The 23654-nt window shown below is 50.2% G+C and overlaps 2 protein-coding genes across 4 annotated transcripts in view; one reads left to right on the forward strand and one right to left on the reverse strand.

Moving 5' to 3' along the window:
• Positions 1–22276, reverse strand: part of LOC147119462 (uncharacterized) — a 106069-nt gene extending 83793 nt beyond the window's left edge. The window contains exons 1-3 of one of the 3 annotated variants that reach the window (XM_085985024.1): positions 22004–22276; positions 21115–21336; positions 4785–5020 (exon numbers count right to left, since the gene is read on the reverse strand). In XM_085985024.1, coding sequence (XP_085841150.1) covers positions 4785–5020; positions 21115–21336; positions 22004–22261 — 716 coding nt within the window. In that variant the 5' untranslated portion in view covers positions 22262–22276. Of the gene's footprint in view, positions 1–4756; positions 5096–21087; positions 21587–22003 lie in introns of those variants that run through there. The other 2 variants (XM_085985022.1, XM_085985025.1) reach the window with 2 other exon arrangements.
• On the forward strand, positions 9844–10715 carry LOC147119463 (uncharacterized). Its single transcript, XM_085985046.1, has one exon. It carries the CDS (start codon positions 9869–9871, stop codon positions 10550–10552), a length of 684 nt encoding a protein of 227 aa, XP_085841172.1. The 5' UTR covers positions 9844–9868; the 3' UTR covers positions 10553–10715.
• Positions 22277–23654: the final 1378 nt, after the last annotated feature.

The raw sequence follows: 23654 nt of genomic DNA on the forward strand, positions 1-23654 counted from the left end.
GATGCACTTCCTCACAGCCTGTGGAAAATATCAGGACATCAGGGAGAATTTCTACCAAAAATTCTCACAAATATGCCCTGAATTCAGAAATCTGAATGACAACCAAAAACTCCCATTCCTACTGGGAGAGGAGAGAAGCTGTGTAACACTGGCGGCACACTATGTCACAGCTTGCCATGAACAGAGGGACAACCAGTAAACTAAGAAAAGAATATATATAAAACAATGCGAATGTATATTTATACACTCAGGGATATACCTGTTTATACACTGTATGAATAGAACTGCGTTTATGTGCTCAACCATAAATGTATTTTGATGCTTTGGCAACATAAGATGCAACTTATCATGCCAATAAAGCGATTTGAATTGTGAGAGAGAGAGAGAGATTGGGAGTGTGAGAGAGAGAGAGATTGGGAGTGAGAGAGAGATTGGGAGTGTGAGAGACAGAGAGATTGGGAGTGAGAGAGAGAGATTGGGAGTGTGAGAGAGAGAGAGCGATTGGGAGTGTGAGAGGGGGGGGGAGTGTGAGAGAGATTGGGCGTGTGAGAGAGATTGGCAGTGTGAGAGGGGGGGAGTGTGAGAGAGAGAGGGGTGGGGGAGTGTGTGTGTGAGGGAGGGGGGGGAGTGTGTGTGTGAGGGGGGGAGTGTGTGTGTCTGAGGGGGGGGAGAGTGTGTGTGAGGGGGGGAGTGTGTGTGAGAGGGGGGGGAGTGTGTGTGAGGGAGGGGGCGGGACTGTGTGTAAAAATGTTCAATAAAAACTGACTAAATAGCTTCATTAGCCTCTCTCTTCCCCCCAGTCGCTCTCTCTCTTCCCCCCAGTCGCTCTCTCTCTTCCCCCCAGTCGCTCTCTCTCTTCCCCCCAGTCGCTCTCTCTCTTCCCCCCAGTCGCTCTCTCTCTTCCCCCCAGTCGCTCTCTCTCTTCCCCCCCAGTCGCTCTCTCTCTTCCCCCCCAGTCGCTCTCTCTCTTCCCCCCAGTCGCTCTCTCTCTTCCCCCCAGTCGCTCTCTCTCTTCCCCCCAGTCGCTCTCTCTCTTCCCCCCAGTCGCTCTCTCTCTTCCCCCCAGTCGCTCTCTCTCTTCCCCCCCAGTCGCTCTCTCTCTTCCCCCCAGTCGCTCTCTCTCTTCTCCCCAGTCGCTCTCTCTCTCTTCCCCCCAGTCGCTCTCTCTCTTCCCCCCAGTCGCTCTCTCTCTTCCCCCCAGTCGCTCTCTCTCTTCCCCCCCAGTCGCTCTCTCTCTTCCCCCCCAGTCGCTCTCTCTCTTCCCCCCCAGTCGCTCTCTCTCTTCCCCCGAGTCGCTCTCTCTCTTCCCCCCAGTCGCTCTCTCTCTTCCCCCAGTCGCTCTCTCTCTTCCCCCAGTCGCTCTCTCTCTTCCCCCAGTCGCTCTCTCTCTTCCCCCCAGTCGCTCTCTCTCTTCCCCCCCAGTCGCTCTCTCTCTTCCCCCCCAGTCGCTCTCTCTCTTCCCCCCAGTCGCTCTCTCTCTTCCCCCCAGTCGCTCTCTCTCTTCCCCCCAGTCGCTCTCTCTCTTCCCCCCAGTCGCTCTCTCTCTTCCCCCCAGTCGCTCTCTCTCTTCCCCCCAGTCGCTCTCTCTCTTCCCCCCAGTCGCTCTCTCTCTTCCCCCAGTCGCTCTCTCTCTTCCCCCAGTCGCTCTCTCTCTTCCCCCCAGTCGCTCTCTCTCTTCCCCCCAGTCGCTCTCTCTCTTCCCCCCAGTCGCTCTCTCTCTTCCCCCCCAGTCGCTCTCTCTCTTCCCCCCCAGTCGCTCTCTCTCTTCCCCCCAGTCGCTCTCTCTCTTCCCCCGTCGCTCTCTCTCTTCCCCCCCAGTCGCTCTCTCTCTTCCCCCCCAGTCGCTCTCTCTCATCCCCCCCAGTCGCTCTCTCTTCCCCCCCAGTCGCTCTCTCTCTTCCCCCCCAGTCGCTCTCTCTCTTCCCCCCCAGTCGCTCTCTCTCCCCCCCGCAGTCGCCCTCTCTCTTCCCCCCCCAGTCGCCCTCTCTCTTCCCCCCCAGTCGCTCTCTCTCTTCCCCCCCAGTCGCTCTCTCTCCCCCCCCAGTCGCCCTCCCTCTTCCCCCCCCAGTCGCCCTCCCTCTTCCCCCCCCAGTCGCCCTCTCTCTTCCCCCCCAGTCGCTCTCTCTCTTCCCCCCCAGTCGCTCTCTCTCTTCCCCCCCAGTCGCTCTCTCTCTTCCCCCCCCGTTTGCTCACAGTAGTGTCCAGATTAATCTTTAATTCCTGCAGACTCCAGGACCCGATTTGACTTTCACTACATCTCCTCAAAGCATCTCTTCCCTCTCCAGCCAACAACTTCTCACCGACGCCACTGCGCAGACCAAAAGCCTAGACGCAGTGGCGGGCCGTACGCATGCGTGCTGGCGTCACGGGGGCCGTGCGCATGCGTGCCGGCGTCAAGGCGGCTGCGCAACTGGGGGCCTCTTCTCTCCGAGCCCCGCCCCCCCGGCCGAGATCCCCGCTCTCCAAGCCCCGCCCCCCCGGCTGAGAGCCCCACTCTCCAAGCACCAGCCGCCTCGCCCCGCTCCCCCCCCCCCGAGCCGGCTTGAATTCCGCCGATTGCGGCTCTGGTTGCCAGGGTAACCCTGGCGCCCCGCCCCGGCACTGCCGCCTGCCCCCCCCGCTGAGAGCCACGCTCTCCGAGCCCCGGCCGAGCCGGCTTGAAGTTTGCGGGTTGCCGGGGTAACCCTTCCCGCTAACCAAGGCCGAGATCCGACGCCGCGTCTCACCTGCTCCTGCTGCGCGCGCACCCTGACCCTCGTGGCTGACACCGTTGCCCCGGGTAACGTGACACGGGGGGCGGTGAGGAGCTTAGCAGAAGCCCTAGCTCGGGCCTGGCTGGGCAAGAAAGTCCCAGGCTTTCAGGTCTAACAAAAAAACGGGAAAAGGTAGGAAAAAGAATGTTCAGTTTAGGAAAAATATTTACAAATGAATGAAGTTTTTGTTAAAACAATTTAATTCAATTTTATTTTGCTGGAAATGTATATTTGAAAAGAAAGACGCAGAAAGCAGGAAAAAGAATGGAAGCAAGATGGCGGCCACTCACCTCGGTTCAGAAGGATAAGGCCCGCCCACACACACACCGATTGGTCGACCGGTCAGGTCACCGAAGCGTAGGATTGGTCAACCGTCGAGTCACTTGACACTCAACTGTAGGATGGCACGCGCCAGGAACCCGCCGCCGGTTGGTCGACCTCGACATCACACGGTCGGTAATGAGATGCTAATGAGCAGAACGCTGAACGTTTTTCAGATACCGCGGGCGGGATTTTTGTCCGGCCGAAAGGTTAATACGCCTATGACCGGTCCGGAATGGCAAGCTTTCTTTTGAGGCGACGCGCGTCTCGGTACGCTCTATAACTTTCAAACGTATAGAACACGGACAGACAGACAGACAGACATCGGGACAGACAGAAGAGCCGCTTTATATATATAGATAACCTTCGGGGAGATGCACAAATTTTGCAAATCTAACAGGCCATTGAATACAAAAACAAGGAAGTTACACTAAACCTTTATAAATCACTAGTTAGGAACATAGGACAGGAGGAGGCCATTCAGCCCCTCGAGCCTGTTCCGCCATTCAATGAGATCATGGCTGATCTGCGACCTAACTCCATACACCTGCCTTTGGCCCATACCCCTTAATACCTTTGGATAACAAAAACCTATCAATCTCAGATTTAAAATTAACAATTGATCTCGCATCAATGACCGTTTGCGGAAGAGAGTTCCAAACTTCTACCACCCTTTGTGTGTAGAAGTGTTTCCTAATTTCACTCCTGAAAGGTCCGGCTCTAATTTTTAGACTATGCCCCCAGTCCTAGAATCCCTAACCAGCGGAAATAGTTTCTCTATCTACCCTATCTGTTCCTCTTAATATCCTGAAAATTTCGATCAGATCACACCTTAACCTTCTAAATTCCAGGGAATACAACCCTAATTTGTGTAATCTCTCCTCGTAACTTAACCCTTGAAGTCCGGGTATCATTCTGGTAAACCTACGCTGCACTCCCTCCAAGGCCAATATATCCTTCCTAAGGTGTGGTGCCCAGAACTGCTCACAGTACTTCAGGTGTGGTCTAACCAGGGTTTTGTACAGCTGCAGGGTTCTGGCCTCAGCTGGAGTCTTGTGTACAGTTCTGGGCACCACACTTTAGGAAGGATGTCAAGCCCTTGGAGAGGGTGCAGAGGAGGTTGACCAGGATGGTACCAGGGATGAGGGACTTCAGTTATGTGGAGAGATTGGAGAAGCTGGGATTGTTCCCCTTAGAACAGAGAAGGTTAAGAGGAGTCCTAATAGAGGTGTTCAAAATGATGAGGGGTTTTGATCGAGCAAGTAGGGAGAAACTGTTCACTCTGGCAAGTGGGTCGGTAACCAAAGGTCACAGATTTAAAATAGTTGCTAAAAGAACTAGAGGGAAATGAGGAGAATTGTTTTCACAGAGGGTTGTTAAAATCTGGAACACACCATCTGAAAGGATGCTGGAATCAGGTTCCACAGGAACTTTCAAACGGTAATTGGACATGTACTTGAAGAGGACTAGTTTGCAGAGTTCTGGGGATAAAGCTGGGGTTTGGGACTAAATTGGACAGCTTTTTCAAAGAGCCGGCACAGACACAATGGGCCGAATCACCACCTTCTGTGCTGTTAGATTCTATGATCAGTGTGAACACACTGGTGTCCCTTAAAGCTCTTAGAGCTTTTAAAGCACTTCCCACAGTCAGAACATTTAAAGGGTCTCTCGTCAGTGTGAACAAGCTGATGTGACAGGAAGTGGGATGACCGAGCGAATCCCTTCCCACACATGGAGCAGGTGAACGGCCTCTCCCCAGTGTGGAGGAGCCAGTGTCTCTTCAGCTCCTCGGAGCTTTTAAAGGTCTTTCCACAGTCAGAACATTTAAAGGGTCTCTCGTCAGTGTGAACAAGCTGGTGTGACAAGAGGTGGGATGACTGAGTGAATCCCTTCCCACACACGGAGCAGGTGAACGGCCTCTCACCAGAGTGAACTCGCTGGTGTCTCTTCAGCTCCCCGGAGCTTTTAAAGCTCTTCCCACAGTCAGAACACTGAAATGGTCTCTTGTCAGTGTGAACAAGCTGGTGCTCCTTCAGATCCCTGGAGCTTTTAAACCTCTTCCCACAGTCAGAACACTGAAATGGTCTCTCGTCAGTGTGAACTCGCTGGTGTGTTTGCAGGTGGGATGAACAAACAAATCCCTTTCCACACACGGAGCAGGTGAACGGACTGTTCCTGGTGTGACTGCGCCGTTGAACTTCCAATGCAGGCGGGGAACTGAATCCCTTCCCGTCGTCCCCACCTTTACCCGGTTTCTCCCCAGTGTGACGGTGCACGTGTCTCGCCAGGTCAGGCGATTGGCTGAATACGCGTCCACACACTGAACACGTGTGCAGTTTGTCATCGCTGCTTCCCACAGCCATGTGCAAAGGCCGATGATATTCAGGTCCTGATGAATCGAGCGACTCTGTCAGATCTTGACGTGATGTTTGGTCTGCGCTTCCCGCCTGTAACTGCTCCACTTCTATAACCCTGTAAATTGAGTTCAGAAAAGGATCAGAGGCAAACTGTTGTTTAATTTTCCCCTTTCCGACCCTAGGGGCAGTGAAGCTGATTTTCAGGCCCCGGCTGCTGCACAGGTTGGTTGAAAGGATCAGCAGTAATGGCAGCTGTAATACCCACAAGCCCCCGCGCTCCAGAAAGCGCTCTGTTGACGCTGAGTCCCGCGCATGTGCTCATGGCCCCCGCGCTCTCCCTCCTGCTCCACAATCGCCCGTCCCGATCGGTCCGCAACGGGCATGCTCAGCGCACAAAACCCCGCGGTTGGAACATCGGGCACGCACGCAGAGCCGCAACATCTGGTACGCGTGCGCAGCTCAGGTGGGGGCGAGTCGGTGTTTCACCTCAGCCGCCAGGGAGATGCGCATGCGCAGGACGACCCAACATTCTTCCTGTCAGCAATCACTCCCTCGTTTCTTTAATAAAAACAGAAACTGCTGGAAATACTCAGCAGGTCAGGCAGCACCTGTGGAGAGAGAAACAGAGTTAACGTTTCAGGTCGACGACCCTTCGTCAGAACTACTTGTTCTTTAGTGTCAGCCAGTGGCTCAGTTGGTAGCACTCTCGCCTCTGAGTCAGAAGGTTGTGGGTTCATAGTCCCACTCCAGAGACTTGAGCACAAAAATCTAGGCTGACACTCCAGTGCAGTGCTGAGGGAGTGCTGCACTGTCAGAGGTGCCGTCTTTCGGATGAGACGTTAAACTGAGGCCCCGTCTGCCCTCTCAGGTGGATGTAAAAGATCCCATGGCATTATTTCAAGAAAGAAAGACTTGCATTTATATAGTGCCTTTCATGACCAGCAGATGTCTTGAAGTGCTTTACAGCCAATGAAGTACTACAATGAAGTAGTCACTGTTGTAATGTGGGAAAGAGCAGGGCAGTTATCCCCAGTCTCCGAGCCAATGTTTATCCCTCAATCAACATAAAAAGATAGATTATCTGGTCATTATCACATTGCTGTTTGTGGGTGCTTGCTGTGCGCTAATTGACTGCTGCGTTTCCTACATTGCAACAGTGACTACACTTCAAAAGTACTTCATTGGCTGTAAAACACTTTGGGACGTCCGGTAGTGGTGAAAGGCGCTATATAAATGCAAGTCTTTCTTTCTTTGATAGCAAAATACAGCAGATGCTGGAAATCCGAAATAACAGAAAATGCTGGAAAAACTCAGCAGGCCAGGCAACATCCGTGGAGAGAAAAAATATTTTTTCTCTTTTTTCTCTCCACGGATGTTGCCTGGCCTGCTGAGTTTTTCCAGCATTTTCTGTTGTTATTTCTTTCTTCACTGGCCTCACCAGTGACCTATTCTAGCTGATGGTTGATTGACAGCCGAGAGTCTGCGCATGCGCACACGGAGCGGCGCTTTGGGCCAAGTCCAGCACAGCGACCCCTCCTGGTCACCAAGGGTAATAACCACGCATGCCCAGAGGAGACCAACCCCCTCCCCCACTCGGAGCTGCGCATGCGCCCTCGGATCCTGCCAGACGGATTTGACGCGGGGCATTCCGGGAAAGGCCTTGGTGTCGGTTACAGAGTCGCGATCGGTGACGCAAAGTGAGTTTTCTCTGCTCCGATTGGGTGGAGAATCGCGAGGGGTGGATCGGGAGAGAATAAAGAGAAATAGAAAAACCTGAGAGTCCGCGAGGCCCCGGACCGAGCGGCATCAGTTGGACTGAGCACGTGATCTCATCAGGGACACGTGACCCGGGCCCACGGCCTGATTGACGGGAGTTTCCGACCAATAGGGAGCGAGTGGGGTGGGGCTGGAGGAGCGAGCCGGCGGCGGGTCCTCCAACCAATCGGGGAGCCTGAGGGGCGGGACTAGTGCCGGCTGATTGTCTGATCTGCAGGGCAGCAAGTTTCTCCAGTCCCTTGTTCAGGGCCCGGGGCCAGGGGAGGCTGTGGGCCTTTATTCCCCTTATTGGACACAAGGCTCTTTGTCTCACAACACACTGGCTCAGGTTTTAATAGAGACTTTTTAAATTCATCAATAAAAGCAGATAAACCCCGTGCTTCTGTGGAACAAACTTTCTAATATTTTACAGAATCATAGAATGGTTACAGCACAGAAGGAGGCCATTCGGCCTGTCGAGCCCGTGTTGGCTCTCTGCAAGACCACTTCAGCTAGCCCCACTCCCCGCCCTTTCCCCGTAACCCTGCACATTTCTTTCCTTCAGATACTTACCTACTCTTTTGAAAGCCGTGATTGAATCTGCCTCCACCACCCTTTCAGGCAGTGCATTCCAGATCCTAACCACTCGCTGCATAAAAAAGTTTTTCCTCATGTTGTCTTTGGTTCTTCTGTCAATCACCTTAAATCTATGTCCTCTGGTTCTTGACCCTTCTGCCAATGGGAACAGTTTCCCTCTATCTACTCTGTCCAGACCCCTCATGACTTTGAACACCTCTATCAGATCTCTTCCCAACCTTCTCTGCTCTAAGGAGAACCACCCCAGCTTCTCCAGTCTATCCAGGTATCTGAAGTCCCTCATCCCCTATCCCTGGAACCATTCTTGTAAATCTTTTCTGCACCATCTCTCAGGCCTTCACATCCTTCCTAAAGTGCAGTGCCCAGAATTGGACACAATACTCCAGATGAGACCGCACAAGTGTTTTATAAAGGTTCATCATAACGTCCTTGCTTTTGGGCTCTATGCCTCTATTTATGAAGTCCAGGATCCTGTATGCTTTTTTAACCGCTTTCTCAACCTGCCCTGCCACCTTCAACGATTTGTGCACACATACCCCCAGGTCTCTCTATTCATGCACCCACTTTAGAATTGTACCCTTCCTTACTTTATATTACCTCTCCTCGTTCTTCATACCAAAATGTATCACTTCACACTTTTCTGCATTAAATTTCATCTGCCACGTGTCCGCCCATTCCACCAGCCTGTCTATGTCCTCTTGAAGTCTATCACTATCCTCCTCACTGTTCACTATACTTCCATGTTTTGTGTCATCTGCATATTTGAAACTGTGTCCTGTACATCCAAGTCATTAATATATATATATCAAGAAAAGCAGTGGTCATAGTACCGACCCCTGGGGAACACCACTGTATACCTTCGTCCAGTCCGAAAAACAACCGTTCACTGCTATCCTCTGTTTCCTGTCACTTAGCCAATTTCGTATCCATGCTGCCACTGTCCCCTTTATTCCATGGGCTTCAACTTTGCTGGCAAATTCTGAAATTGTGTCCTGTACACCCAAGTTCAAATCATTAATATATATCAAGAAAAGCAGTGATCCTAGTACTGACCCCTGGGGAACACCACTTTTAGTAAACCTTTTAGTTTTATTGCAGGCTGACGGAAGGTAGGTCCGTGGCCGCCTGTGTAGGTCTTTTTGTTGCTTCAGTTTGAGCTGGAGTGGAGATGGAGGAGAAGCTGCTGGGTTTAACCTCCAGTACTTCTGAGCCCAGGAGGACCCAACAATTTCCAATGTGAGACTGTCAAGGGAGGTGGATTCTGGGGAATAACAACAGAAAATGCTGGAAAAGCTCAGCAGGCCATGCAGCATCCGTGGAGAGAAATTAGAGTGACGTTTCGGGTCTAACCCTTTTTCTGGGGAAGATTAGGTTGTTACACAGACACTGTCCCTACAATGTGAAAGAGTATTGTTTTAGGAACAAGTATTTCTGTAGAGGCTTTTAATCCAGTTTACATATACAGATTTGCTTTAATTCATTCTTGGGATGTGGGCGTCGCTCGCAAGAGCAGCAAATATTGCCAATCTCCAGTTCCCCGTTGAGAAGGGGGTGGTGAGTCGCCTTCTTGAACTGCTGCAGTCCGTGTGGTGAAGGTACTCCCACAATGTTGTTCGGTAAGGAGTTTCAGGATTTTGACCCAGCAACAATGAATATGTCTAAGTCAGGATGGTGTGTGACTTGGAGGTGATGGTGCTCCCATGCAACAGCTGCCTTTGTCCTTCTAGGTGGTGGAGGTTGCGGCTTTTGGAGGTCCTGTCAAAGTTCTGGTCGAGTTGCAGATGTATAAAGTTCCTTACCTTCGTCCCCTCTCCCTCCCACCTCTCTCTCTCTCCTCCCATGGCGGCCAGAGTCTTGTGTCGGTCCAGACCGGGTGGCGCATTCCCTTCCCTGAAGGACATCGGTGAACCAGTTGGGTTTTTATAACAATCGGGCAGCTTTCATGGTCACTTTTTTCTGGTGCCGGCCCCACAAATGACCAGATTCATTGAGCTCAATTTCACAACCTGCCTCTTTAGTGGGTTCTCTCTCACGCTCCCTGTTTTAAATTAATTTTACAGGGCATTAGAAGAGGAGGATTTACAGATGGTAAGCTCAAACCAAACATCACGTCAAGATCTGACAGAGTCACTCGATTCATCGGATCTGAACATGGAAGCAAAAAGCACCGTTCACAGCGGGGAGAAACCTTACACATGTTCTGTGTGTGGACGAGGCTTCAGCCGATCACTTGGCCTATCGAGACATAAGCGCAGCCACACCGGGGAGAGGCCGTTCACCTGCTCTGAGTGTGGGAAGGGATTCACAAATTCATCTCACCTACTGAGACACCAGCGAGTTCACACTGGAGAGAGGCCGTTCACCTGCTCTGAGTGTGGGAAAGGATTCACTCAGTTATCCAACCTGTTGAATCACCAGCGAGTTCACACTGGAGGGAGACCTTTTAAATGTCTGGACTGTGGGAAGTGCTATATAGGTTCCAGGGAACTGACGTACCATCAACATGTTCACACCGGGGAGAGACCGTTCAGGTGCTCTCACTGCGGGACTGGGTTCAGGCACTCATCTGACCTCACTGTACACCAGCGCACCCACACTGGAGAGAGGCCGTTCACCTGCTCCGTGTGTGGGAAGGGATTCACTCGTTCATCCAACCTGCTGAGACACCAGCGAGTTCACACGGTGGAGAGGCCGTTCACCTGCTCCGTATGTGGGAAGGGATTCACTCAGTCATCCAACCTGCTGAGACACCAGCAAGTTCACAAGTGACTGCAGGGGTTGGATTCTGCTGTTATTGCTGCTGTTAATCACATCCAGGATTGAACTATGTTCATTCTGACAGTTGGGGTTTGTTTCTGCTGATGTTAATAACTTCTGTCACTGGGCTGGAGTTTAATATTCTGGATAAATGTCAAGTAAATCAGCTTTGTTTTAAACACATTTTTGTAGATTTTCTTCTTTCCCACCCAAGTGTTTAGCATCACCTGGCTGGAGCTCAGAAAGGACAATCTGGGGGAGGATCATACGGCGGAAACAGAACTTCAGCCTGGACACAGTCCTTCAGGGCCACACTGAGAGGGGCAAACGGCACTTTGGTCTTTCTCGTCTCTCTTCACTGACAGCAAAGTCTCCGTGCGGGTTAATCTTGAGGCCTGTAAGAAACGTGTTCCAGCCACTCTCTGCCATGGTTCAGAGTTCCTAGGCACGGAACAGAAGGCTCCTTTAGGAATGTACCCAGTGCTTTTCTTTTAATGGCCTTATTAACCTGTGTTGTTACTTTTAGTGATTTGTGTATCTGTATCCTGGATCCCTCTGCTCCTCCAGCCCATTTAGACTGTTAGGGGGAAATTCGGTGGCGCCCCCTTTGGGTCGCTAATGTCGTCGGGGCTAATTTTAGCGCCCCAAAAAAGTTAGCGCCCTGTGCATTAAATTCAGTGGTAGCGCCCCAGGCAGGAGGCGGGGTGCTACTGGAAGCGCTCCCCTCCCTCTTGGGGCGGTACCAGTGAATTTCGCAGCACTTCGTGTAAATGCGCCACGCCCGTCGGCACATAACACCACATCATAGCAGAACTCCCTCCCTGATTAAAGGGGAGGGGCCTAGCACTGCGCACACCGGGGCTCTGCTGGACCACCGGAGAGCGGGGTGTCGGATCAAGAGGAGCGCCGGGCTGAGCGATTGCGGCCGACACCCCGAAGAAGAAAGGGGAAGGGGGCAGGTGCTGGCAGTCGGCCAAAATAAAAAGTTGCCGCCCAACATCTGCCCTTTAAGTGGCGCCGCTGCAAGAATGACCTCTGACCCTGTCGGACATATCGTCTGGCAATAGGTCAGGGGTCGCAACCCAAGGTTGCAGCCGGGGTGCTGCGCACGGCGATGATGTCATTGCCGGCGGTGCAGTGCCACGGGGCGCTACTGGCTACCGCCGCCGCTAACCTCCCGCTGAATATCGCGGGAGGCGGAAAGCAACCCAATTTCACCCCCTTGTCCAAGTAGTGTGTGGCCTCCTTATTCTTCCCACTTAAACACACCACCTCACACTGATCTATAGTGAAATTAATTTTCCAATTACATGCCCATTCTGGCATTTATTAATGTCTTCTTGCATTTTGTCTTCCTCAGGATTAACTCTACCTCCCAATTTGGTGTCATCGACAAACTTTGAAATTGTTCTTCTGATTCCCGAGTCCAAATCGTTTATGAACAACAGTGATCCCAGCACCAATCCCTGTGGAACACCACTTCCCACCTTTTGCCAGTCTGAGTAGCTACTCCCAACCCCTACTCTCTGTTTCCTGTTTTGTAACCAGCTTGCTATCCATAAACAGTTTGTAAGATCGACAAGATGACCAAGGTCAGGCCGTGTGGAGTGAAGGGCCAGGCAGCAGAATGGATGGAACGATGGCTACAAAACAGAAATCAGAGGGTGGGAGTTAAGGGAAGTTTGTTGTGATCTTTCCATCCATTCTGCTGCCTGGCCCTTGACTCCACACGGCCTGACCGTGGTCATCTTATAGACTGTACATACTGCAGACACAGTGCACCAGTGGTGGAGGGGGTGGATATTGAGTCCTGTGGCAGGGGCGCTGATGAAGTGGATTTCTCTGTCCGTGAGTTTTGAGGCATCACTAGTGGCGTTTTTCACCACTTTCCACCTTTTAAAATAAAAACCTTATTGGCAGTTTATTAAAGCCTCTCAGGTAGGTCACAGGAAAAAATGAGGCCTCGTAAGTTTCTGTCAGAAAGACAGGCCTGAACTCTCGTTAGAAATCACACTTAGAAAACATTTAGTAATTAAACCAGACTGGGTGGGGCCTGAGGTGTGAGTTAATAATGGAAAATTGGTGGCCAGCGTACTTCACACCAGGGCTGAGGACCCGGGGACTCGGGTTTCTGAATCATTTATTTATTAATTTTGTTTATTGCCCAATCATCAGACTGGTGGGTCATCTTGCTGTCCGGCGGAAGCGAGGTTCCCCAGTGGAGGGCTCTCTACACGGGGGTCCTTCCCTGCACCATTGGGGATCTGGGGTGGAGACTGTTACAAGGAGCTGTCGTGTGCAACCGTTTTTAAGTTCCTTTCCGGACTCCAAGGCCAGATGTGATGTTTGCGGCCTAGAGGAGTCCATGGGCCGTGTATATATTCAGTGTGAGAGGTTGCAGCCCCTGTATAGTTACCTGAAGGGGCTGCTCCTCAACTCTTGGTTACACTTTAGCCCCACGCTCCTAATCTTTGCCCGCCTGGTGCGGAGGGGGGTGGGTAATTCGGAGGATCTTCTCCTGGACCTGCTCTTGGGCCTGGCGAAAACAGCAATTTGTAGGCCCAGGATGGGCAGGGCCCATGGGGGGGTCACTCTGGTTGCCTGCCTCTCTCCCGTGGTCTTGTCCCTGCCCGGGTGGCCCTGGAGAGGGAGCAGGCGGTGTGCACCGGTTCACTTGATACCTTCCCCGACCAGTGGGCACCTCAGGTTAAAGGGGCGATAATCGATCCTCACAATCACATTGGCCCAGTAATTCCTCTCCCAACGCGTGAGTACGGACGGGGTACTCACGCGTGTGCCCGGAGGAATTGCCGGTTTTCAGCATGCACAGCGCATGCGCTGAAAATCGGCATTTCCTCTCCTCTGACCCAAGGGGTTAAGAGGCAGAACGCGTGCGACTTGTGAAGCAGAGCGTGCGCAGTGAAATTCCTTTTTTTTCTCAGAGTTGCCCGACTCTAAAGGCCTCCGGTTTTTACGCGTGGAAAAACCAGACGTAAGTACTTAGTTTTACAGGTAAGTGGTCTATTAGTACAATTTAGAATTTTTTTTTCCACAGGTTTATTATTTTTAAAGAATTTACAGTAAAGTAAGTTTCGTTTTAGACCCTATTTTTTTTTTATTAGTTTTTTCAAAAATTTTATTAATTGTTTAAAATCTTATTTATAGTTAATTTAATCAGTGGGATGTTTTTTAAAATTTCATTTAAGGTTTAAGTAGTGTTTTGGGCCCCTTTTCATGAGTTTGACAGCTAATACTATCAAACTCATGAATGAAGTTTCCCCTCCCCTGATTGGCTGCACAGTGCTCACCTGATCCCAGCCGGCACATCGAACTAACTACGCCGCTGGATCAGGTTAGCACAGCGTGCCGACATCTGAACCGGGCCAGTCACGGGAAATGCAAGCAGGCCCAGGCTTCAGATGTCAGCGCGCCGGGTGAGTGCACATCGGGGGCTTGCACGTGCGGCAAGCTCCCGATCCTAATTTCAGGGCCATTATGATTGAATTATTTGTGAGTGTCGCTGTATTGTACACAGTTATTATTCATTTAATAGATTCATAGAAACTTACAGCACAGAAGGAGGCCATTCGGCCCATCGTGCCTGTGCCGGCTCTTTGAAAGAGGGCGAGTGTCCTCCTTGGAGGGGAACCAGGCAAAGAGGGCGAGTGTCCTCCTTGGAGGGGAACCAGGTAAAGAGGGCGAGTGTCCTCCTTGGAGGGGAACCAGGCAAAGAGGGCGTGTGTCCTCCTTGGAGGGGAACCAGGTAAAGAGGGTGAGTGTCCTCCTTGGAGGGAAACCTACTGTTAGATCCGTGTATCTTAATGTTGTGTCCTTCAATAATCAGACAACAGACTGCAGGGAACGATTCAACAGGTGTTTACTAAATGAGGGTTACTCTAGAACTAACTGTACAGATCACTACTCAGGGTTTATATACAGGTGTGGTCACAGTATACAGGAGCTGTAAAAAGTAGTTCTCTCCCTTAATATATACATTACATACATTACAATTCCTCCCCTTTTAGATTAACAGTACCATAATACTCATTTAACAATTAACATTTTTAATATACAATGTTATATGAAAATAGTCCATTCATATATTCAGTCTCTGGGGAGGCTTCCTGATTCTTTCTGGATAACGCCTTTCCCGAGTGTCTCGCTCTTGGTGCGGAGGCGATTCTAGCACCCTGTCGTCAGTTGATTCATCAGCTTCCAATGCTATTGTTTCTGAGGTAGATGCGACCTGTACGTCGGGTTCCTCACCAGGTATGTATGGCCGAGACATGGGGTTGACTCGTTCCTGTGACTCTAGGATCTGGTCAGCATGGCATCTCACAATGTTCTCCCCAACATCCACTGTTTACATTAGTGGCCCCTGCCATGTGCATATCGTTCCTGGTTGCCATTTCTCTGTTCGGTAGTCGCGGGCCAAGACTGGTTGCCCTACATTGAAGCTCCTTGTCGGCTTCTCATTGATGTGCTGGAATTGCTTACTCTCAACATCTCTTCGTACATTTGGCCTGAGCAAATCCAGACGAGATCTCAACCTTCGGTTAAAGAACATCATGGCCGGGGCCTGGTTGGTGACTGCATGTGTCGCATTTCTGTAGGCTAACAGGAAATTGTCCACCTTATGCTGCAGTGGAATGTCGTCATCGCACATGGCCTTTACTGCTTTTTTTATAGGTTTGTACGAACCTCTCAGCCAATCCGTTTGTGGCTGGATGATACGGGGCGGATGTGTAATGCCTTACCCCATTCCTTTTCATAAATCTTCGAAACTCTTCGGACACAAACTGTGGTCCGTTATCAGAGCAAATCTGCTCTGGCAAGCCGTTCCTGGCAAAAATGGTCCATAGGACTGCAATAGTTTTCTCCGTGGTGGTGGAGGACATTTTGATCACCTCAGGCCATTTCGAGTGCGCATCCACGGCTATTAAAAACATTGAGCCCATGAATGGACCAGCAAAATCAATATGCACCCATTGCCGTGGAGATGAGGGCCACTCCCATGGGTGTAGAGGGGCATGTGGTGGTGCATTTTGGACCTTCTGGCATCCTGAGCAGCTCTTTGTCAGGTCCTCGATTTGCTGATCGATTCCCGGCCACCACACATAAGCCCTAGCAAGGCTTTTCATTTTCACCCTCCCAGATGACCTTCGTGAAGCTCATTGAGCACTCTCTCCTTTAACTTGGGTGGAATTACCACTCGGGATCCACACATCAAGGTCCCCTGGCATACTGACAGCTGTTCTCTTCTGGATGAGAATGCTGGCAACAGTGAGTCGCCATGTGCTGGCCATCCCTTCACCGTCAAATCATATACCCGAGACAGTGTCGGGTCATTTCGGGTCTCCTCTATACAAGCGTTAGTTACTGGCAAGCATTCAATTATAGTCGAATGAAATATTTTGATAGGATCCACTGCTGGTGCTTCCTCCGCAGTAGGCAGTGGCAGGCGTGATAGCCCATCAGCGTTTCCATGCTGTTTCGTGCCCTTATTCTCGATTTCATATTGGTGCACCCCTAGAAAAAGGGACCATCTTTGTAGCCGTTGCACAGTCATCACCGGAATGCCCTTCTTTGGATTAAAGGTGGAGACAAGTGGTTGGTGGTCAGTCAGCAAGGTGAACTTCTGCCCGTGCAGATAGTGATTGAACTTTTTCACTCCCCACACTAGGCTGAGGGCCTCCCTGTCAATCTGGGCGTAGTTACGCTCAGCTGAGGTTAGTGACCGAGACGCAAAGGCTACTGGCCTCTCTGAGCCGTCTGGGAATTTGTGCGACAGCACCGCTCCAATGCCATAGGGTGATGCATCACACGCCAACCGAATTGGTAGTGCTGGGTTGAAATGAGCCAACACCTCTTTTGATGTGATCAATGCTTTGCTCTTCTGGAAAGCTCATTTACATTCGTCACTGCACTTCCATGGTACCCCCATTTGCAGTAGGGTGTTCAGTGGGTGTAGTACGGTAGACAAATTCGTCAAGAACTTATGGTAGTAGTTCACCAGCCTGAGGAACGACCTCAGTTGTGACACATTTTCCGGTGCTGGAGCCTTGACTACTGCCTCAATCTTTTCAGGGGACTTATGTAACCCCTCTTCATCAATAACGTGGCCACAACACGAGATCTGCTTCTTGAAAAACTCGCATTTGTGGCGATTAGCTCGGAGCCCATATTCCTTCCATCTAGTGGGCACCTGCTCCAGGTTGGCAAGGTGATCACTGTCATTTTCGCCTGTGACCAGGATGTCGTCCAAATAACACTGGGTCCCTGGAATCCCTTGCAGGACTTGTTCCATTGCCCTTTGCCAAATAGCCGGAGCTGATGCTACCCCGAACACCAGCCGGTTGTATTGGTAGAGACCTTTATGAGGGTTGATCGTGAGGTACTGTTTCGAGGCTTCTTCTACCTCCATTTGCAGGTACGCCTGGGCCAGATCAATCTTAGTGAAGCGTTTCCCTCCAGATAGCGAGGCGAAAATATCTTCAATCCGTGGAAGCGGATATTGTACAGTGTGAAGGACTGGGTTCACTGTCACCTTAAAGTCCCCACAGATGCGAACCTTCTTTGGCTCCCCAGGCGTATTACTCAACGACCTCTTCATTACAGGAACGATGGGTGTAGCCCACTCGCTCCAGTCCACTTTGGACAGTACTCCTGAACGTTCCAAACCTTCCAGCTCTGCTTCGACGGCTGGGCGGATCGCATAAGGTACCGGTCTGGCCTTAAAAAACTTTGGGCTTGCATTTTCCTCTATTTTGATCGTCGCTGTTATGCCTTTTAGTGTTCCGAGTCCCTGCTGGAACACTTCTTGTGCGTCAGTTAGTATTTTTGACAGTCGTCCAGGTGTGACGCATCATCCTTTTTGGCATCTACAGTCAGTGCTTGTATGGAATGCCAATCTAGCTGTATCTTCCAGATCCATTCACGTCCTAGTAGTGGTGGTCCTCCATCTGGCAATACATAGGTCCATTTTTGGTGTTTCCTTGCCGTTATATATAACTTTCACCCTTACTTTTCCTTTGGGGTAGACTTTTTGCCCCGTGTATGTCTTCAAGACTATCTTTGTATCTCTCAAGGGTATATGTGAGAAGAGCCGCTTGTAGTCCCTTCGGTTTATGACTTAGGGCTGATCCTGTGTCCAATTCCATTTTCACTTGGACTCCTGCTATCTTGAGCGTGACCCAGATAGATTGGTGATCCTCCGTTTTGATCACATTATGTAGTTTCAGACAACCCAGCTCCTTGCTTCCGGAGTCTGTATCACTCTTCTGTTCATCTGAACTACTCTCCGTCACCTAATGTACCTTCTTGTACTTCTCCTGTGGAGATTTCTTGCTGCTGGTTTTCTTTCCCGACCTGCAGACTCTTGCTATGTGTCCTACTTTTCCACACTGTCTGCACACTTTTGTCCTTGAACCAGCAATCATTATGGTCGTGTGTTGTTCTGCCGCAGCGATAGCACTTCGCTGTTCCGTATGACATTTCATTTGTGCCATATTCTTGCGGTCTCCGTTGTATCTCTGCAGTGCCCCGTGCTGCTGCTTCGTGTGATACTGCAATGCTGAAAGCCTTGTCCAGCGTAAGATCCTTTTCTGATAGAAGCCGTTTCTGGGTTCCTTCACTTTGAAGCCCACACACAAACTTGTCCCTTAAAGTATCTGCTAGTCCCGTTCCAAACTGGCAGTGTTTCGATAGCTTGCGCAGTTCCGTTAAATACTCAGCATTACTTTCATCTTTACGCTGGTTCCTTTTGTGAAACTTAAATCTTTCTGCTATCAGCAGCGGTGTGGGGTTTAAGTGGTCCTGTAGGATTGACACTATGTTTTCAAAATCCTTTTTTACTGGCTTCTCTGGGGTTACTAGGTTTCGTAGTAAGCCATACGTTTTTGCACCCATTGAATTCAACAATACCAGCGCTTTCTTGTCATCTGGCACTTCATTCGCCTTGCAGTATACTTCTATGCGTTCGACATATGTCGTCCAATCTTCGACTTCATTGTCGAACGCTGTGATACTGCCACTCTTCGGCATTTTTGGGTGTGGTTAGACTGGCTTGAAATGGCGTCTCCCGCGCTTTCCTTTCTTCCCCGCTGCGGCTTAAGATGGCGTCTCCCGCGCTGCTGCCAACGCCGCTCTCAGCGGTCCTCGTGGCAAATGGCGACGCCCTGTGGGTTTCGCGCGCTGCTCCTGCGCTGCTGCCAACGCCGCTCTCTGCGGTCCTCGTGGCAATGGCAGCGCCTCGCGTTTTCCTGCGCGCCACTCCCCCCCGTTGACGCTGCTCGGCCCTTGAACACCGGCTGCGCACTGCTCTCTCTCGTCTCTCTCCCCCGTTGACGCCGCTCGGTCCTGAACACCGGCTGCGCCCTGTGCGCTCTGCCCTCTCTCTCTCTCTCTCCCCCGTTGACGCTGCGCGGCCTTTTTCTGTGCCGCTCGGTCGGGCTCTAGCCTGCCGCTGTCCGGAAAGGGTCTGCGCAGTACCTGTTGCCAGCCCGTTTCGCTGGACCACCGTGACTGGAAAGCCAAGCCTGGCTCTCGACAGCCTCCCCTGCGATGCTCAAATCTCCGCTGGATGACTGGGCGGTTGCCTGTGGTCGACGCCCGTGCTTCTGGACTCGACCTTCTTCCACTGTTCTCCAGGAGCGAATCCCTGGGAGGTGATGCAGAGTTGCAGGTAGGTTCGAACCTGCCTCGTCGCCAATGTTATATCCGTGTATCTTAATGTTGTGTCCTTCAATAATCAGACAACAGACTGCAGGGAACGATTCAACAGGTGTTTACTGAATGAGGATTACTCTAGAACTAACTGTACAGATCACTACTCAGGGTTTATATACAGGTGTGGTCACTGCTGGTACTACAGTATACAGGAGCTGTAAAAAGTAGTTCTCTCCCTTAAGGTATATATACATTACATACATTTAAATGTGTCCATTCCCATTGTTTGGATATTGATGAGCAGCAATGAGCAGGTTTTTTCTATTTTGAATATAAATACAAAAGCTCTACTAGACATTTTAAACTACTAGCTATTTAATCAGGGCTGCAGCTGCTGAAAGGTCGACTGTACTGAGGTTTGTGGCCAGAGCTGGCAGACGTGTTGTTCTGAAGTCTGATGTCTCACACCTGAAGAGTCTGTTTATGTCGTGTTGTAATGACCTCTTTCTGTTGCCTGGTGTCAGAAATAGAAATCAAAGGGAGATGATGCCCCACTCTATTAATCAACTCTTTGACACATTATATAATATATATCTCCAACTTTGACTAGTATATTCTGTCTGGTATAAACCAACCCCACAGTCACTGACACCAATCTCCTCCTGTCTGATATAAACCAACCCCACAGTCACTGACACCAATCTCCTCCTGTCTGATATAAACCAACCCTACAGTCACTGACACCAATCTCCTCCTGCCTAATATAAACCAACCCCACAGTCACTGACACCAATCTCCTCCTGTCTGATATAAACCAACCCCACAGTCACTGACACCAATCTCCTCCTGTCTGATATAAACCAACCCTACAGTCACTGACACCAATCTCCTCCTGTCTGATATAAACCAACCCCACAGTCACTGACACCAATCTCCTCCTGTCTGATATAAACCAACCCTACAGTCACTGACACCAATCTCCTCCTGTCTGATATAAACCAACCCCACAGTCACTGACACCAATCTCCTCCTGTCTGATATAAACCAACCCCACAGTCACTGACACCAATCTCCTCCTGCCTAATATAAACCAACCCCACAGTCACTGACACCAATCTCCTCCTGTCTGATATAAACCAGCCCCACAGTCACTGACACCAATCTCCTCCTGTCTGATATAAACCAACCCCACAGTCACTGACACCAATCTCCTCCTGTCTGATATAAACCAACCCCACAATCACTGACATCAATCTCCTCCTGTCTGATATAAACCAACCCCACAGTCACTGACACCAATCTCCTCCTGTCTGATATAAACCAACCCCACTGGCCCAGAAAGATTAATCTCAGCTGTTACTTAGATTGGACAAGTTTCCATTCCCGTGCCGAGGGGATTGCTGTACCAGACGGGAGGGGCAACATTTGGGGACTCTCGATTCGCCACCAATTCCCATTCCCCTTCTTTCTGGTGGATAATGGAGGTGCTACTGTGTGTAATGTGCAAGTCAGTAAGAATTGTCAGCGAGGATTAATCAGCCCTTTCTAATTGGAGCTGTTAATCAGTGGAAACTTTCAGACAATAAATTGTAAATTTTGTGCCAATGATTAATTTAGGATTGAAGTAAAAGTTCATAATTTTATTGTGAACTAATTTCTGATGGGAATTCCTGAATTAAGGGAAAAGATCACAGACAGCGGTTCTTAAAGGGACACTGCAGCCCCGAGAACACATCAGCTATATATCCAGAATATTAAACTCCAGCCCAGTTATAGGGTGATTAACATCACCAGAAAGAAACCCCAACTGTCAGAATGAACATGGTTCAGTCCTGGATGTGATTAACAGCAGCAATAACAGCAGAATCCAACCCCTGCAGTCACTTGTGAACTTGCTGGTGTGTCACCAGGTGGGATGACTGAGTGAATGCCTTCCCACACACGGAGCAGGTGAACGGCCTCTCCCCAGCGTGAACGCGCTGGTGTTCAATGAGGTTGGATGAGTGCCTGAACTTCTTCCCACAGTGAGAGCAACTGAACGGCCTCTCCCCAGTGTGAACACGCTGGTGTGTCAGCAGGTGGGAGGATTTTGTGAATCCCTTTCCACACTCAGAGCAGGTGAACGCCCTCTCCCCGGTGTGAGTGCGTCGATGTGTCAGCAAATCCTTTGTGCTTTTAAAGCTCTTCTCACAGTCAAAACATTTAAAAGGTCTGTTATCAGTGTGAACAAGTTGGTGTTCAGACAGGTGGGATGAATAAGTGAATCCCTTCCCACACATGAAGCAGGTGAACGGCTTCTCCCCAGTGTGAGTGCGTCGGTGTGTCAGAAGGCAGGATGACTGAGTGACTCCCTTCCCACACACAGAACATGTGAACGGTCTCTCACCACTGTTAACTCGCTGGTGTCTCAGTAGATGTCTTGTGGTTTTAACGATCTTCACACAGTCAGAACATTTAAAAGGTCTCTCATCAGTATGAACAATTTGGTGTGCAGTGAGGATGGTTAAAGAAGTGAATGCCTTCCTACTGATGGTGCAGGTGAACGGCCTCTCCCCAGTGTGAACTTGCTGGTGTGTCAGAATGGTGGATGACCGAGTGAATCCCTTCCCACAGACGGTGCAGGTGAATGGCCTTTCCCTGGTGTGACTGCATTGGTGTTCAATGAGGTGGTGTGATTGTCTGAACACCTTCCCGCAGTGAGAGCAACCGAACCGTGTCTCAGTGTGAACGAACTGGTGTTTAACCAGGTCCTCGGAGCTTTTAAAGCAGTTCCCACAATCAGAACAGTTAAAAGGCCTCATCAGTGTGAACTCGCTGGTGTCTCAGTAGGTGGGACAAAAAATTGAATCCTTTCCCACACACGGAGCAAGTGAACGGCCTCTCGCCGGTGTGAGTACTTTGGTGTGTCAGCAGACTGGATGACGGAGTGAATCCCTTCCCACACTCGGAGCAGCTGAACGGCCTCTCCCCAGTGTGACTGCGTCGATGAGTTTCCAGCTGGGATGGGTAACTGAATCCCTTCCCACAGTCCCCACATTTCCAAGGTTTCTCCATGGTGTGGGTGTCCTTGTGTCTCTCCAGGTTGGACGATCAGTTGAAGCTTCATCCACACACAGAACACGTGTACGGTTTCTCCCCGCTGTGAACGGTGCGATGTTTTTTCAGGCTGTGTAACTGGTTAAAGCTCTTTCCACAGTCAGTGCACTGGAACACTCTCACTCAGGTGTGTGTATCTCGGTGCTTTTCCAGTCACACTGATGTTTGAAATCTTTTCCCACAGACAGAACAAACATTTCTCCTTCCACATTCAAAGGCCGATGATATTCCCTGTAAAAAGCAGTTTACAAAAGACATCACTAAGTTCAGGATAAAACTGCAGAACAGATAATTCTAGTTTCTATGGAACATTCTTTCCTCTCTTATTACATAGATTGTACAGCACAGAAACAGGCCATTCGGCCCAACTGGTCCATGTGGTGTTTATGCTCCACACGAGCCTTCTCCCATCCCTCTTCATCTCACCCTATCAGCATCTCCTTTTATTCCTTTCTCCCATGTGTTTATCCAGCTTCCCCTTAAATGCATCCATGATCTTCGCCTCAACTACTCCCTGTGGCAGCAAGTTCCACATTCTCACCACTCTCTGGGTGAAGGAGTTTAAACTAAATACAATAAGTTGAGGGGGGAAGTGAAGATGAAAAACAGATTTGCAAAGAGAACATGAGAGTAGAATGGCGGTTAACATAAAAGGGAACCCAAAAATCTTCTACCGGCATGTAAACAGTAAGCGGGTAGTAAACATAAACATAGAAACATAGAGATAGGAGTAGGCCATTCGGCCCCTCGAGCCTGCTCTGCCATTCAATGAGATCATGGCTGATCATCCAAATTCAGTATCCTGTTCCAGCCTTCTCTCCATATCCCTTGATTCCTTTAGCCTTAAGAAATATATCCGACTCCTTCTCGAATGTATTTAATGAATTGGCCTCTACTGCCTTCTTTGGCAGAGAATTCCATAGGTTCACCACTCTGGGTGAAGAAATTCCTCCTCATTTCTGCCCTAAATGGCCTACCCCTTATCCTTAGACTGTGACCCCTGGTTCTGGACTCCCCGACCATCGGGAACATCCTTCCTGCATCTAGTTTGTCCAGTCCTGTCAGAATTTTATAAGTTTCAATGAGATCCCATCTCATTCTTCTAAATCCCAGCGAGTACAAGCCCAATCGACCCAATCTCTCCTCATACATCATTCCTGCCATCCCAGGTATCAGCCTGGTGAATCTTCGCTGAACTCCTTCCATGGCAAGAACATCCTTCCTCAGATAAGGCGACCAAAACTGCACACAATACTCAAGATGTGGTCTCACCAAGGCCCTGTATAACTGCAGCAAGACATCCTTGTTCCTGTACTCAAACCCTCTCGCTACAAAGGCCAACATGCCATTT

Source organism: Somniosus microcephalus, chromosome 4 (assembly GCF_052327205.1).
Source record: "Somniosus microcephalus isolate GS21.2 chromosome 4, FLI_Smic_1.0, whole genome shotgun sequence".
Lineage (NCBI taxonomy): Eukaryota > Metazoa > Chordata > Chondrichthyes > Squaliformes > Somniosidae > Somniosus > Somniosus microcephalus.

What these genes read in the sequence shown, in the direction of transcription:
- LOC147119463 (XM_085985046.1), top strand. Translation starts at nt 9,869, where the DNA reads ATGGTAAGCTCAAACCAAACATCACGTCAAGATCTGACAGAGTCACTC.